Here is a 17,097-nt window from a genome sequence, read left to right on the forward strand (position 1 = left end):
AGCATATGATGAACAACAAACCTCAATTTGAAGCTAAATCAGTCATTTTCCAGCCATGGCAGTCTTTTAAAAGTTAGACACCGAAGTTAACTTCCAGACTTCAAAGTTATAAAATTTGGATTTGAAGTGAGACTGCACGTCCAATCAATCCTTGAACTTTGTCTGAATCATGGCTGTGTTCACACAGCATCATGCAACTCTTATAAGAGAAATATGAGGAACTGTTAAAAAATGCGTCAGATTTTATCCCCGAACTGACAAGGCCATTAAGCTTCCAGTTCGGTGGGGGCAGATGCATCATTTAACTGATGACACGGAGAGAGAGAGAAAGGCAGGAGACAAGACTCAATGTGCTATATTTCTGACCCAATAACAAAATGATACCGCACTCAAGATTGGGATTGCGAGGGCTCAAACAATCACAATAGGAGGAGCACCAAACGGCAATGTTATTATTAGAGAGACACCGACACAGACAGACAGGGAGAGGGATGAGCTGCTACAGTGCACAAAGGGCTGTAATAAAGACAGAAAGGAGGGGATGTGGATGGAGACATAGAAAAAGAGAAAGTCCTTGGTTTAAAACAGAGCTTAGCTTGTTTTGTGTGCTAACTGATACCTGGACCTGAAGGACCAGCATTTCCTGCGAGGCAGCCTACATTTCTGCCACCTCTGACCAGTGATACAAACCTGAAGTCAAAAAAAAAAACAAAAAACACTCAGACATTCATGTTAGATGATCCGCTCCTGGGATTCGATTCCACTGATGAAGAGCAACCAGAGCGTTTGAATCAAGCGGTTCTTGTCGAGAAATGACGTCTTCTCCGACAGCCATTCCGTATCTTGAGTCTTTGTCGGCTGTCCACTCAGAGCAGGCTTACAGTCCAGTTCTGGTCACAACAAAGGTGGATGTGGTTTAGTCCTCGTCTGTGTCCCGTCTGGCTGTTTGCAGCCTTTCTGTAAGTTCAGATTGATGTCCGTTATTTTTGAAGAGTTCTTCATTGTGCAGAGAAAAGTTTATGTAATGGTTTATCAGGTCCTCAGTGCGGTGGTGACTGAGAATGGCTTTCTGTTGGTCTCAGGGTCTGGAAGAAACAAATTTACTCTGCTTGATGAGAGACAAACAATGGTAACTGTTCAGATATTGTGAGGGCTGGAAGGAAAAAGTACTTAGAGGTCAAAAACCGATAGTCATGATAGTGTTTGCTTTGTGATATTGACAAAGTTCTGTTTTTGAGGTGACACTTTTTCTTTCTGTTCCTCTTATTCCTAATTGACCATTCGGCAAAGCTCATCCCACATAGCTACTGTTTGTACAGCATATCTGTTCAGCTTTCCATTTTAAGCTTAAAGATACAATGATAACGGTGGCAGATTTACTAGTCATTCTATAACAATTGGTCCTTGATTTGAGACAGAGGCAAACAAAACAAAGCGGGCGAGGATGACAAAATAGCTGTTACTGTTGCTAGTAAATTGCATCAGCTGTAGATAGCGACCTAATTATCTGGAAATTCTTTCTCAAACTGACTCATTAATGTCTCCAGCTGACTCATTTATAACGACAAGCCCATGAAAAGGTTTTACACATGCGCTTCGTGGTTGTACATACACGATATCATGGCTCAGTGCTCAGGCTAAAGCATGCACCTGACATGGAGAAGACATGGAGGGACTCGTCACTCTGAACTCTAGTCGCATCTTGGCTCCCATACAGTGGGAGCATCCATATCAGTCCGGATAACCTCTTACCCCTAAAAATAACATAATGATATGCTGCTTTGCACTAAAAGTGACATTAGGTTACTTCTGTAGATAGTAAGCTTGTTAGCTGGACATGCTAACATTTGCAGTTCAGATTACCGCAGATAAAAACACAGTTTAGTTCATTTCTTACGCTGTTACTCTGGCGTTTTGGTTTAGATGTCGCTAATTGCTCTGCCATGCAACACTTCAGCGTGTTTAGAAATCCGAAGCTTTGACCGACCTGCTCACCTGTCCTGAGGTTCGAGGGGTTGGTTATTGCACAAGGCTATGCAGGGCTGGTCTTAGACGTTGCTGCGCAGTAGCCCCCCCTGTGGGTGCTCTGGAGTACTGCACTCTGAGGAGTTCTTGGCTTTGTCCTTGTTGTTGTTGGGCTCGTTATCTTTGATGATGTCATACTGACGACAAAACAGGGCGATCACCCCTGGGAGACAAATGGACATGGTAATTATTTAAAATACTTTTTCCTTTGATTTATTTATCTCTCCTCCATTTTGAGGCCAATAATTTACAACATTATTTTTACACTCTAGCCAGACAAAAATCATTTAAATGTATGCTTATTCAGTTTCTTGCTGAGAGTACGCTATTTTCCAAAAATGTCGAACTATTTCTTTAAGGATTATAAAAGGGCTACATGGAAGCTCCTTAGCTCTACCCTGCCTGCATTAATCACATATTTTCAAATTCAATCTTAACTTTTAAAATGCTGAAAATATGTTTGGAGATCTAGAGTCTCATGACAACTGAGCAAACCACCATGATGATGACAATGTGATATGACCAAAAGCCCACATTGGAAACACTGCAGAATTGCAATCAAGCTTGTCAGAGGATTCTAAAATTGCATCACCATGACCTGAATTAAGCCAAAAGGAAATATCTATGTCTATATCCAGCCCTCTATTATACCATATTTTTTATTGTACTTGTTCAGTTGTTTAATTTTTTTCTAGCTCTATACACCTTATAACACAAATACACAAAACATGTCTGTCAATTAGAGATGGAGGAAATGACGTGTCAGAGTAATTTATCTCTATTCAGTTTTTTAATATGCCAATGAAGCCGACCAAATTGAAGTGAGAGAAACGCAGACATGAACGCTGAAACATGCAGATGGAGATATGAACTTGATAAGATGGCCATGAGCCTGCCTTCGGTCAGGAAGATTAAAAACATGGCAGAGGAGGCCGACACAGAGATGGAGACGGAGAACGAGCACGAGAAAGAGGAAAGAGAATAATTTATGACGGTGGAGGAGCGTGTGCAGGGTTAAGGCAGGGGGAATCCGGCGTGAGCGAGCTTCAGTCTTACTTGTTCTGCTGATGTCAGCCTGATCACTGCAATACCAAAGGGCAAGATGGGATATCTGACTGTGATATCCCCCAGCACGCCCCACAGGCCCAATTAAAAGCTGAAAAACACAATTCCCCTCCTTCCCTTTTTTTCACCATGCTGCCCTCCATTTTTCCTCTTCTCCAGACTCGACTGCTCAGTTTTTCACTCTCCTCTCTCACAGCTCCCTTCCCAACTCTCTTTGACTCTCCCTCTGTCTCTCGCAGCCTCTCGTGGGTAATTGGCGAGGGGGAGATCTTGTTGTTACTGTATATGCCATATACTGTATTTGGGCCATATTTGTATCTCATTACACTTGGTGAAGTGGGTTAGGAAGGAATATTTATAGCTGTGTGCATCTGTAAAACAGTGCTGAGATGCACAAAAGGATAAGTACAACACAGAGCTAATCAACAGAGGCTTAAATAAGAAGCAGCCATACTCTTGCAGTTTTAAAACTGTTCTAAAACAGTTTATTGTATGTTGTGATGGTGGAAATGTGACTTCACAAGTGGCCGCACTCAGTTTAGTTGAAGTTTGGATACCCTGGAATTGAGTATCTTTATTAATATTCCTTATATTGGAACAATTCTGTTAACAGAATGCGAATTTTCATGGATTTTACAGTCCATTCGCAAAAAAGTAGACTTTTTAACAGAAAGTCAATCAGTTCTCCCTCTCTGACTGAGCAGCAGCTTCTGGCCAAATGATCCAAACTGTAAGAGAAAGCTGGCTGAATGTTGGATGAATGATCTTCTTTGCTGACATCAACATGTTCTTATTATAATGTGTGAGTCAGAGTTTTTGCCGCCAGTTAAAAGTAAAAGCTGTCAGATGTTTCTTTAGTTTATGCGAATAAACAAGGGGTTTTATCTGATTCTAATTTAAAGACCCTCTGCAATGAAAGTGGAGTTTTTAACCGTGTTAACACGTCCATATGCTGTTTTTATATAATACAGGACATGTCATGAGCAAAATAAGCAGTCAGTGCAGTGGACCTATGACAGGGATTCAGGCAGCCAGGGTTTCACACGTCACATTAACCAGTGCTGCCAATTTGCAGGATGAAGCTACGGTGAAACGAGGGGCATCAGGAGAGAAGTCAGGCGTTGATATGGGGCTTGAGGACGTTGATGACAAACGTTTTAGCAAACATTATTCAAAGGTTTGTGTGTTTGATGAGCAGGGTCAAAGATGAAGCTGATGCTAAAGGCAAAGGTGTTCCATCTAAGTCAAAGTAAGGCATGAAAGGATTTTTGTCATTTAAAAAGAACTCCTAAATATGTCATTTAGATGAACAGAGATACAGTTTTAGGGGTTTAATCAATGCCAGGAGAGGAACTTCAATTTTGCACAGACAATCATGGTCCCCACAAGGACAGTTTGGTTGATGGTTTTTAGTGAAATACCTCAGTCTGTGTTATGGGGATGTGAGCATGCTGTTTCTTTACAGGTTTGATGATGATGGGAGTGTACACTGTTCACCAGCTAAGAGGAAGTTTGGTTTCTAACGCATAAAATGTTTAAGGCATTTTGGGGTGCTTGGAATTTAAACCTGGATCTGATGTGTTCCGATCACAAAAAAGGTCTTTTGGCTGGCATCACATCATCCCTACAGCACTGCAGGGCACAAAATAGCCATCGCAGAGAGATGGGACCACCACCAGCGCGTTCCTCTCGTCTGACCTCAGTCAGACAGCTTATTTGCCCCAAAGACATGGGACTATGGTCTGCAGTGACAAATGTGCTCTGCTGAAGAGGGATATTACCTGCCCACATGATGAGCACCACTACAATGATGATGAGTTCTCCAGCCCTCAGCTGGGCGGCCTGACCAACCTCCTCCATCGTCACCTCATCTGGAAACACACACACATACAGACACAGAGTCAACAAAGTGCTACTGAGAACACTGTGGTTCACTGTTCCAGAGACAAGATGTGAAATTGCCATCACTCCGAACCTCTGTAGGGAAAGACAAAAGAATAAAACAGGGCGACTGGAGAGCAATGAGGGGGCCTGGTGTAAATTCTCCACTCTGGTCAGTGCAATTAAAGCTAAGTGAGAGCAGAGGTCTACAGAGAGAGAGAAAGCTGGATCCCAACCCAGTCACTCACCATGTTTCTCTTGCTGACGGGACTCTGGCAGCTGCAGCGTAACACCAATCACAGGGTTAAAGGTTTGCACACAGTCTGGACTAAGACCTCGCACTCTCTGTTGCCAAAAACAGGCCTCGTGCTACCCAACATTCCCCCCGGTCAAACTGGCTCCCTCTTCCAGCCGGGCGGTGATTTCCCTGGCATAGGTTACACTGTGACGTCACTGTCACTGTCTGTGTGGAGGGAGTCTCCTGAACCCTCAGCTTGAAGGGGGCCGGCCTTGAAGTTATAACTAACAATTCTAATAATATCAGATGGTATTCTTTTTCATTACGCTTGATGAGTGATGAAACATGAATACTGTTATTCATTCAGCCTGAAAGTAGTCCTTTCATAGCTCCATGGTGCATTAATTACGACTGGCACACTTGATGGGAAACTGCAGATAATTCTCACATACATCACCAGGAAAGAAGGTTTAAAAGTTGACTCAGCATCAAGGCCACAGCAAAACCAACCAGCCAGTAACACATCATTGGAACAACAAAGGTTTCAGTTTCTTATAGCAACTGCTGTAGTGGATATCATGTCAGTTAATCTAAGTTATTATCAAGTCTTTTTTTCAGATAGGCCAATGACAAATGCTGAGCTGCAGAGACTGATCTGTGTTACAGAAGCTAGTTGAGCAGATGCCACCCCTTCGGCTCTCTATAGGCGGGGTTGACTATTCCTGGGTGTGGCCACCGTCCTGCTTCCGTATCTGGATGAGTCGAGGACGACGGTGCTTCTGTGGTCCGGCTCGCTCTCGGGTCTCTTGTTGCCATGGTGATCCCTCTGAGCTGAAGCAGAGGCCTCAGGCTTGACAGCGGGGTGGTGCGCTCTTATGAAGTTGGTAATGGCTGATTAAATGTTTCTGTTGTGAGGGCAGACCTCTGATGGACTGTTCTACGAATGCGATAAGTTTGTGTTTGGTATGACGTGAAGCTGGAAGCTGAGGTCTACATTATAACTGATGAGCTGTCTCTGATAGTCAAGTTTACGTCTAGTTTATTTGCCTTAACCACTAGCCATGCTGTTATAGCCAAAGTAGCTTTAACCTGGTTATAATTATGTGATCCTGTTGACGCATGTGTCAAACCTGAGGCTAACAACAGGTGCCAGTACATGAGGTCAACTACTTCTTTTCACAAGAGTATATACAGTGTGGTCAGGATCATAACTCTTTGTTCTATCGAGAGCCATAAAACCGCCATAAGAGAATCTAGTAATTCAGTAAGTCTCATTCACGCGTGTAGTCCTACATGCTTCCACCATTCCCCACTCAAAGCTTTTGTTTAGGAAACAGCAGCAGTACAGGGGAGAACAGGACGGTGTGCTTGTACTGGGATAATGTGTGTAGCTGTGCAGCAGGCTGCTGCTGCACCACTGTCAGAGATAAATTAAAGGTTGAAACAGTTCCGACAGTTCGGAGGCTCTGTAACGTTTTACTGCTGTAAAAGATTGATTTACAAAACTGCAGATTTTGCAGCTCCTTGTATAATGTAATGACCGACATTAAAACGTGGTGCCTCAACAGCAGCCACCAAAGATTTCACAACATTACGCGAACGTGAGTGCGTTCAGGGTGCATTTTGCAGTATTTGTCTGTTATTGGATACAAGCTTCAGACAGAAACAGACAGAGATACAGGCAGATATAAAGATAAACAGACAGACAGAAACTGGCTGGTTGTGTGCGGTGTTGCATTGCGCCTGCAGATACTAAGTGGTGTCAGGCTGATTAATACCTGCTTAGAAGGGGAGGAGAGCAGTAATGGCTGAGAGATTTAATCAGGACAGCTAATGAATGCTTCCATAAACACACACACACACGCACACACACACACACACACGCTTCCGTCAAAGTAGTAGCAAACAACACGAGTCAGCCCCTCAACATCGAGATCCCGCTAAACACACACACAACACGCAACAATAAACATAACAGATAAAACTGTTTTAAAATCTTCTTTTCTTTTTTCAACACACACCGAAGCAAAAGTGAGAAATATTTTTACTTTTCTCAAATAAAATCTCCAAATGTAGTGCTGATCGATGTGTACTGTCACTTTTTTCTACTGATGTCCTTTAATTTGTGATTAATTAATTAAATTAATTAATTTGTTTAGTTTTTTTTATCTGATGAGTTATTACAGCAATGCAAACCCAGTTCTGTTTAATACGACTCATTTCCTGAATCAAAACACAAGAGGAAATGGTTGTGGATCAAACATACAGTTTGAAAAACGGAACAAAGATTGGCAGCCAAATAGGGTGATGCTACGGCTAACTAGCTCTAGACTGCAATACAAGATGGATGTTTTCTGTTTATTTCCATGGATCATCAGCTGGTGAGACTGCAGACTTTTTGCCTGGGACATGCAGCTTTAGTCTCAGTGTTTCAGCATGGTGCCATGTGGCCATCAAGCACATATATGAGGCTCCTTTTACACAGTTCTTGTTTTAAGGCTAATGTTCATTAGCAGGCTAGCTGCAGCAGATAAAACCTTACGGCTACAGTGGCCATTTCAGCGACAAAATCGACACTAGAAATAAGAAGCCAACGTTTGCCGACCGCTGAATGAAATGAAAGACCATGAAAAACCAACATTGCCAGGAATTCAAATTTAATGGTGCCACTGAAAACTGGAAAGCTTAACAAGTGAAGGAACAGACGGGTGGTCAGTTAGAGAAAAAATCCCATTCCCTGGAAAAGGTTTGCCTGGAATGTTGCATAACAGCTGCAAAAGAGAATAAATGCGTGTATATCACACTCGAACACTTTCCTCCTCACAGGGACCTCGCCAAGCTCCCACACGGGGGTGTTTCCTGGGAATACACTGCTCCCTAATGTCCCCCTTTCCTCTCTTATCACCTTGCTGCCTTGCTGCTGACGAGCATTTAGCATTTGCTGCGTCCCTCAGAAGCAGCCGCTCTCGGCACTTTAACTGGGTCGGACATGATAAAATTGGAAGTACTGCAAGCTGCTCCAGATAACAGCAGCCTCTGCATTTGAGAATTAGAACAATGCATTGTATGGGAGATGGGGAGGGGCTCTCACACAGACAGCAATTTCTGCATTGTATTTAGATTAAGTTGTCAAATAACCATTTTGTTGTGAAACAGAACATTAGCACTCTGCTGTGTTACTGCCTCTGGCTAAAGGCTGCTATTAAAACACATGTATGCACGTACCTGCATGTGCAGATGTATGTGTGAATTTGTGCATGTAGATTTATGTGTGTCAGCAAGGGACAGTAAGAGCAGCTCTTGTACTGAATTTTAATTATTTACCTACCTGTGTGTGTGTGTGTGCTTGCAGCATGTGCTGTGCAGAAGTGAAAACTCACACTGTCATTCTGCCAGGCTCACGGCAGGCTCATCATCGCTTTTGGCTATTGACAATTTAAAAAAAAAATGCGTGAGGTTTTGCAAAGCTTTTTCCCTCGGAGGGCCAAAACTAAAACTTAATGGCGGGCCACACAAAAACAAACACCTATTAATCGTTTGTTAAGATGCAAAATGATACTATGATCCCACGTTCCCTTAATCGACTGTGTTCCTGTGCAAAGCGTCACTCTGTCCGCTGTGCTCAGATTAAGAAAAATAATTGGGGATCCTACATATTTAAACAGCATCTTTACCTCACAAAAATAAAATGGAATAAAAAGTGTTTCATATTATAACCTTTGAAATGAATTTTACATTTTTGGGCAGCCCTGCTTTCAGAGTTTTTGCACTGATGTTATGTTCCCATGGAAGCAAGAGGACTCTGATCAGAGTAGTTTGCATTACTGAGCTTCCAGGAACAGTAAGTGAAGATAGAGCTGGGGACAAATGAGCTGCATATTAAGCACCAGTATCCCTTTCAGTAAGTTAAAACAAAATAGAGAATGTTTGTGCTGTGAATTGTATTTTTAAAATTAATTTTACACTCAAATTTATGTGGATTTGCTACAACAGATATTCCTAGACACCAAATAAAAATTGAACATACTGTTCTCGTCCTCACCTGGACTCTTGGATGCCATCTTCTCTGACTCTTTGGGCGTTCTGAAGAGGACGGGCTCACTGGGGGGGCTGCTGCCTCCCATGCTGATGCTCTGCACGTGGACGATGTACTCGGTGTCCTCGTCCAGATCCCACAGCGCACAGGAGCGCGTGGTGGTGTTCACTTCCTGGATGAACCTCAGCATGCGCACGTCCTTCTTCTGCAGACGAGTGAGGAACAGAAGAGCAGAGGCCAGGAGGCTCGATGTAATATGATACTTTACTGATCCCTGCAGGGAAACTCTCATTTCTTTGGCAGCACCTCAGCAGAGGTGTCACCGGTCAGGGTTAAACTGGTGCATCAGCCCACCGTCTGGTATTTTGTAGGCACAGATTAGAGTGGATTTTGATTCTTGATGTTTCTGAGGTGTTTCCAACATGCCAAGAGCAAACTTCTAGAGAGACCACCTACTACTTGTAAGTTCACATTTCAAGATAATATTGGCACAAAGTCACAATCAAAACCCTGTATCACTACAACTGAAGTCAGCGGTTCAGCTTCGCCCTGCTCCCTCAAGGCAAAGTTTTCTACTTGTTTCCAAAAATTGCTTGGATGCATAGTTTATCAAATGCAGATTTCTGGTGGCAAAGTTAGATTTTCCCACTGACAGTGTCTTGTGAAAATTCAACAAATTAGCCTCTATTTAGGGCTGATACGGTACACATATCTCTTGGTTAACAGCTGGGAACAAGCTGAAATAAAGCCTCCGGGGAGCTTTCCTGCAGTGTAATTAAGCTTAAAGAAACAGAGTGTTTCTCTGGTCACGTACGCTCCTCTTGAAATGTATATTATTATCCAGCAAGGACTGCTTGCTCAGGTCAATTGGTTCCTGCTACTGTAGATCAAGAGTCAGGCTCCTTAGGGGCTTTTTTTTTTTATTTACCAGGCAATTAAAGAAGGGAATTTCTCAGCCTATTAAAAAAAGCACACAGACTAAATGCCCATCTGACAACAATCCACGATGATTTGGTGGCAAGAAATTGACTTTAATGGACAAAATAGAGACATAATGCAACATGAAAAACTGTCACTCCTATTATTATTATTCTTTGTCTTATTTATATTTGCGGATAATGATGCTTTACGTTTTGGAACAACAGTTCCTATAACACTTTGAGGGATGGAGGCAAATGACGCCATTAGCCGATCGTCTATTAGCAGTTCCTTTTTGCATTGAATGTATGGTTTTATATACTAAAACTATTAGGAAAACTTCTCAGGCAAGTTCTGCAGCATCTCACCTCGATGATTTCCAAGCAGATTTATTGTCTTTTAGTAGGAATGAATGTAAATATTGATATATTGTCAGAAAGTGTTCATCACACTGAATCTAAAAATATGCATGTATGTACATGTATCAGATCTATGTGCTCAGTTCAGAAGGAAGCTAGCGAGCTGTGTGTCACAGCCACGGCTGCTGCTGGTGCTGCAGCTGACGGTGTTGGTGAGTGGACCAAGTCAGCGCACCAAACTACAGCTAACTTCCTGTCGTCTGTGCACTCACTCACTCACCCGTCTCTTTTCAGCTTCTCTCTCACCTCACAGTTTGAACAACTCTGAAAGTATATCCAAAGTTTTTGCAAAAGGTACCTGTTGGGTGATGGCGAATCCAATGACGGGGTCCCCCTCCAAGATCTCCCACGTGACCACGGCGGAGTTGACCTCAATCTCTCTGATGGTCACATTGAGCGGAGCTGACAGCAGGGTGTCTGACACGCATGCACATTCAACATGGCCACATGGAACAAATTAGAAGAGACAGGTCATGAATATTCTGTCGTTACACCTTGTAATACATACAATAGATGCTACAATGCAGACCTGAACACACACATCTACCCCCCTCCATCGCTCTCTCATTCCTCTCTTGCCCCAGCTTCCCTGAACTCTCCTCTTCTCCACCTACAAATTAATCTTGCTGCTTTCATTAATACCAGGTCTAATTAACCATGCACGGATCTGTCGGTGCTTCCCCTTAAAAGGCTCTTTCTCATCTGTCTTCATCTCGCTGCTTCTCTCTCACGCACATTTTCCAATCTTTACCTTCTTCTCGCTTCTCCCACACACATCCCATTAAAGTGTGACTCATGAGGATGTATTTCCTCCCATGCCGCCAATTGATTTCAATGTTGGAGCTAAAGAAAGCTCACATCCCAGAGTTCATTGCAACGTTTGTTAATCGGGAGATTAACTTTCATGGATTAAATTACAGTCTTGCTGAACTTTCTTCCTTCCTTAACTGTGAGGGGGGCACAGAGTGGGAAGAAAGCTCAGTGGGACGGTGTGTGTGTTTTTATGTGAGCTGAGACCAACTCAAGGTCTTCTATGATCAGAGTCGAGGCTATATTTCCCATGAGCCTTACTTGTAAAAGCAACGTCAGAGTCAGACCTTGACATTGCACTAGAACGCACACACACAGAATTAGCATCGAATTGTGTATTTATTCTACTCTGCGCTATAAATACTCTCAATGCACAAGCACATATGGCAATTCCAGTTCATTTAAATCCGTTTTTTTCCCCCCCTAAAGTCTCCTCTGACACTGCTATTATTCCACCAGGGGCATTCTGGGAAATTGAATGTATAATTTCCATATGCTTCCACAATAGAACACACACATCCTTTAGTTTTACCTTCACCTGCAGGTGAGTATTGTGTCTTAAAGAAGCTATAATCAATAGTCAACACTGGATCACATATACTGAACAAGTGAAGTCACTCATGGTGACAAACCGCAGATAATTATCACCAGCTCTGCGTTCCCCTCAGCTCTCTGGAGCATTTTAGTATCTTTCAGCACATTGTTTTGGTTTTCTGGTCCACAGCTTCACTGCTTCACTCTCATCAGCGTCCTCTGATGCTGTTTCCAGCAGAACAAAAGTTACTGTACGCACCAAACAGAAGCCAGATGAAGTTAAGTGACTGGCTGGTTAACGCAGCGGCGCATTTAGCAGCTGAGGAGTCAGATATTTTCCTCAGGAGATGTTAGAGAGCAGAACAGAGGCAGGAGGAGAGTGAATACTGGCCAGAAAGACGACTCCAAATGAATGCTAATGCTCTGTATCTGCTGGATGTGTAAAAAGGCAACTGTTTCCCAAGTCCTTCAGCTTTATAAGGTTCAAGTTCAAATGACAGCTTCACTGCATGCACACTAATATGTTTTAGTTTGAAAACTCCAGGTTGTAGTCTGTACAAGTGGAAAAAAGAGACTTTTGCAAACAATGCAGACACCAATATTTGCCTCCTAATTGGATCTTATCCTCCCCTGATTCGTCACACACCTACCACATGACCCTCTTCTAGAAAAATTCTAAAGACATCAGCCTCTACGTACGTATGAACCTTGACTACCAGCAGCTAACTCCGGATGGATAACAAACTACAGATGCTGCTAACCTTGTCAATGCCAGCAGCTGTTGTGCAGTTAAATTCTGCATTTCATCATGCTACTACTGCCTTCATGCACCGGAGGCAAACACGCTCATGCCCAGTGTACCTGAACGGTCATGTGATATACCTTTAACACTTTGCTATTCTGTGCTGCCATGTCCAGGCGTCACCTTCTGAACTCCATTTAAAAGCGTGTGTGTGTGCATGTGTGCGTGTGATCCACGCCGCTCCGTCTTCCTCTCTGTTTACACTCCACATCACGAGCAGTAACTGCGGGCTGTCACTTTTTGCTAATCAGATTGTCACATTGTCTCACTCTGCAAATATTGAACTCCAACTTGTTCGGAGAGTCAAATAATGGTATTACAGGAGGAGGAATGTACTCTGTGTTTCTCTGTGCTAACACAATCACCACAGCAGAGCGGAGAAAACCCGAGTGTTGGAGAAATGGTTTTTTTTTTTTTGATGGGGGCCAAACTCTGTCAGCGGCTCCCACAGGCCCTGTGTGTGTGTTTGTTGATGCAGAGTAGATGGTGTGTGCTCAGGTCCGTGTGAGATGCATTGCTATGGCTCCCAGTTTGACTAGCTGTGTATCTTCCAGCACTCGCACAAAGAAACAACACAATAGCAGAGAAGAATTCACATCCATTCTTAAGCCGTTTGCTGAGCTAAAAGCCAGCTGCGGAATCACAAAAACTCCCTCTTAAAACTACATTCATCTCCAGCCTCAGGAAGCCAAATATCAAATCTCCGGAGGCTGAGATAAATCCCACATGATCTTATCGCCAGGATTTCGGCTTTTCAAAAGGACTGCCTGTCATCTCTCGGCTTATCGTCGGGGCGCAATGTAACCAAGATCTATCGCTGGAGATGAATGTTCTTCTTGAATGTATGCGCTGCAGGTTAAAAATATGCAACGCCATGAAAGATGGATGAGGCTCTATATGCAACATGCATGATACACAGTGTGATGATTAGATCTATGGTGTATGTAGGGCATTGGATAGGAATACCTCCTCCTTGTGTAATGTAATACTGTGTCATATCCCTTCAGGGCCCTGATGGATATTGAAGCTGAAATGTTTCACACAAGGGAACGCACTTTTATGGCTGCAATTGTTTTCATTATTGATTACAGTGATCCATTAATTATCACCTTGATTAATTGAGAAAGCTGTTAGTCCATGAAACGTCAGAAAAATGTGAAAAATGCCCGCCAAGGCCAAAGGGACGTCTTCAAACGTCTTGTTTTGTCCAATCAACAGTCCTAAAGTCAAATATATTTATTTTACTGTCATATAAGACATAGAACTGCAGTGAATCCTCACAAGCTGGAGCCAGCGAATGTTTGGCTTTTCATTTCTTTAAAAATGATTCATCCATTATCACAATTACTGCAGATCTTTTTTCTTTCTGATGATTGACTCATCGACTGATCGAGTAATCGCTTCAGATCTGACACTTATTTGGTGTTTGGTGGAGTTTTAAACGCTTGTCCTCTTAAATCATATGCACAGTATTCTTCCCTCTGGATCAATCAACCAATCAACTTTCCTAACCAAACACAGAGCACAACAAAGATGAGGTTTCTTGTTCGAAAATGACTCTCATTTCCAGAAACATACCAGAGGAAAAACTTCTCTTACAAAGCACCATGTCATCCTGAGTGTTGCTACAGTATGAGACTAACTTGTGTCAGCCATTTTTGCCTTTACAAATGAGTGTTTTTTACCTTGCTGATGCAAATGTGGATGCTGACACATCCATAACAACGTGCCACGCCAGGTGCTTTTCCGAAAGGATCCGCTCCACACCAATGCACCGCGGGCGTCGTATTCGCCAGCCGTGGAGCGGTAACATACTAAACACTCGCCTGAGCAGCCAGGGTTTACCCGTGATGACCACCCGCCAACCTGTGGTAAAACTCACCGGCATGAACGGAGGACACCGACACGCAGCCCAGCAGGAGCAGCAGCACCGCCGCAGACGAGCCTGGTTTAGCCATCCTCCTGCTTCTTCTAGCGAGGCTTCACATCCTGCGCGGCCCATTTATAACATCCCATTTAACGGGATGGAGCACGCATCCCGGTCGGTGCCGGAGAGGGGACTTGTTGTGCCGGCGACGACGCTCACCTGAACTTGGACGCTGCAGCAGAAGCGCAACAGAGGAGGAGAGGAGGAGGAGGAGGAGAGGAGGAGGAGGGCGGGGGGTGCTGGTCGATACTGTGTTCCTTGTGTCGGTGCCGGAGGAGCCTCGGCGACGGCCCTCAAAGCAGCGGCAGTCCGGCAGACTGGTGACGGAGCGGCGGCGTGGAGAGGCTTTACTACGCGGAGAGGTGAGCGGAGCGTAAAAGACGTGCGCAAGTGCTGCAGAGTGCAACGTGCCACCACAGCTAATGACTCCCCCCTCTCTCTCTCTCTCTCTCTCTCTCTCTCTCTCTCTCTCTCTCTCTCTCTCTCTCTCTCACACACACACACACACACACACACACACACACGAAGTCGTGTTTCCATCACTTCAGAGGACAGCACACAGACTTATATTAATTTCCTGGAGACTGAGCCCAACCATAACCCAAGTCCTCACCATAAAAATATTGATTTACATGGTGGGAGCTTGTGGTTTGTCCCTATAATGAAGGTGAGTCTCCACAACGTGACTGTGTAACTCTACACACGAGTAAAACACCTCCACACACCTGCAAGTATTGGCCAAGCCTTTCAAGTAACATCACCACCTCAATGGTGTAGTTTCAATATACAGCAAGAGTGCTAATATGATAAGTTGACTGCCTGATTAGTTGTTTGACTTGCAATTTTGACAAATTTTGCTAATTGGTTAATTATTTATCATGCAAACAGAATGTAGCATTCTCTGGTAGCAGCCTCCTAAATGTGAAGATGTGCTGCTTTTCTCAGTTTTACATGATAGTAAATTCAACGTCTTTGGGTTCTGGACCTCATCAGGTAAATTGAAGACGTCACCTTGAGCTGCGAGCAATTTTGATTTCATTTTCCATTGTTTTGTGACATTTCATAGACCAATCATTGAACACTGAAACATTTTCAGCAGATGAATCCATCGTGAAATTAATATTAGTTGAAGCCTTAAATGTTAATATAGCATTTGTAGTGTTTTAGTTATGCAACCCTCAGCTGACTCTGTTGGCCAGTTCGATTTATTTACAACATAAATTTGGGCAACCAAGTAAAAGTCAAACATGAACTGACAAGAAATGCTTTCGGCATCGTGTGTCTTGTGGCTGTAAGCTGACTGAGGTTGGAGTAAGCTTTAGGAGAAACGTTTCTGTAAGACTCCTCAAATTTCTCATCATAGTTACGTCAGTAAAAGGGACACCCCGCTGGTTTTACACATGAACACCTGTCTATCTCGTCATTAAGAGTGCGATCCTGATGACACCATCAGGGACTTAAAAGTCCTCCACGGTTTCTCCTCCCAAACAACGGCATCAGTCAGATGGATCAGCAAAACATCGGACTTCCATGACCTTAACCATGTGTTTATTATTGTAGCCATGGCAACAGCGGTTGCACACCCTTAACGAAGAGGTCATGTCAAACCAAACCGCGTTCCCTCAAACTTTGTTGTGCGGTAAAACTACAAAAGAATATGCATTATTTGGCGGTGATTCCTGACGTATGTGTATGTATGAATCATTGGGCCCGTATTTGTTCCATAAAACATGAAATATCTGCTTTATGAAGAAGAAACAAGGGTGTACCCACAAGAAGCAGGAAATCAGTCCTGAGTGTGGTCTGTGAGTATAAACAGGGGTCATATTCGGACTATGGTCTCTGGGTCAAAAATGGCCAATAAAATGAAGTTTTATGCCTGATCTAAACAGGGAAATGTGTGTCCTGTGTCCTTTATGGTCTATTGAAAGGAGATAGAAGCAATATGTCCAGTCAATACAGAGGAAGTAGGGGTCCTACATTACATGTGTACCTTATTAAGGACAAAATAGGGCCACTGCTCATCCTGCAGTGTGAAAGAATGACGTCCATCGCCCACACGTAGGAATCCAGGGACAAGAGTTGGCCATAGATTACACAGATCGATACACGATTAACATTCCTAACAGAAGCCTCTTAGTGTCCCCCTCATTTCAATGAGAAGTGACAGAGGTGCCACTCTCTTCCTCGCCTCCTCTTCGCTCTTCACCGTCTTTAGCTGAAGGTTATGAGAACAATCCCAGACGACAACAGTCATACCTCTTTGCTCCGCCGCTGACAGTTTTATCACTCGGCTCGGGTTCAGATGAGCAGAGTCTCCTCCAGTGACCTCTGGTTTCAGCGGCTCCAGCATGCAAAAATGACTCTGCCTTTTCACCTATTGTTGGTCTCATCTGTTGTTTCCATGGGCCATGATGGTGAGAGATTTATATGTTTTGGGGA

At 43.5% G+C, this 17,097-nt stretch overlaps 1 protein-coding gene across 1 annotated transcript; it reads right to left on the minus strand.

Annotated features, from left to right (window-relative positions):
- Positions 1 to 1,005: 1,005 nt before the first annotated feature.
- Positions 1,006 to 14,721, minus strand: fndc5b (fibronectin type III domain containing 5b). The gene is made up of 6 exons (XM_041955859.1): positions 14,611 to 14,721; positions 10,881 to 10,999; positions 9,252 to 9,450; positions 4,872 to 4,961; positions 1,996 to 2,188; positions 1,006 to 1,085 (listed from the first exon to the last, which is right to left on the minus strand). Exons 1-5 carry the CDS (start codon positions 14,684 to 14,686, stop codon positions 2,049 to 2,051), a joined length of 624 nt encoding a protein of 207 aa, XP_041811793.1. The 5' UTR covers positions 14,687 to 14,721; the 3' UTR covers positions 1,006 to 1,085; positions 1,996 to 2,048.
- Between the last annotated feature and the right edge of the window lie 2,376 nt (positions 14,722 to 17,097).

Source organism: Chelmon rostratus, chromosome 16 (assembly GCF_017976325.1).
Source record: "Chelmon rostratus isolate fCheRos1 chromosome 16, fCheRos1.pri, whole genome shotgun sequence".
Taxonomy (NCBI): Eukaryota; Metazoa; Chordata; class Actinopteri; order Chaetodontiformes; family Chaetodontidae; genus Chelmon; species Chelmon rostratus.

What these genes read in the sequence shown, in the direction of transcription:
- fndc5b (XM_041955859.1), bottom strand. Translation starts at nt 14,686, where the DNA reads ATGGCTAAACCAGGCTCGTCTGCGGCGGTGCTGCTGCTCCTGCTGGGC. An exon ending in GGTGTCCTCCGTTCATGCCG is followed by an intron (nt 11,000 to 14,610) that starts GTGAGTTTTACC and finishes CATGCGTGTCAG; the next exon opens with ACACCCTGCTGTCAGCTCCG. An exon ending in GGTGCTCATCATGTGGGCAG is followed by an intron (nt 2,189 to 4,871) that starts GTAATATCCCTC and finishes TTTGTCTCCCAG; the next exon opens with GGGTGATCGCCCTGTTTTGT.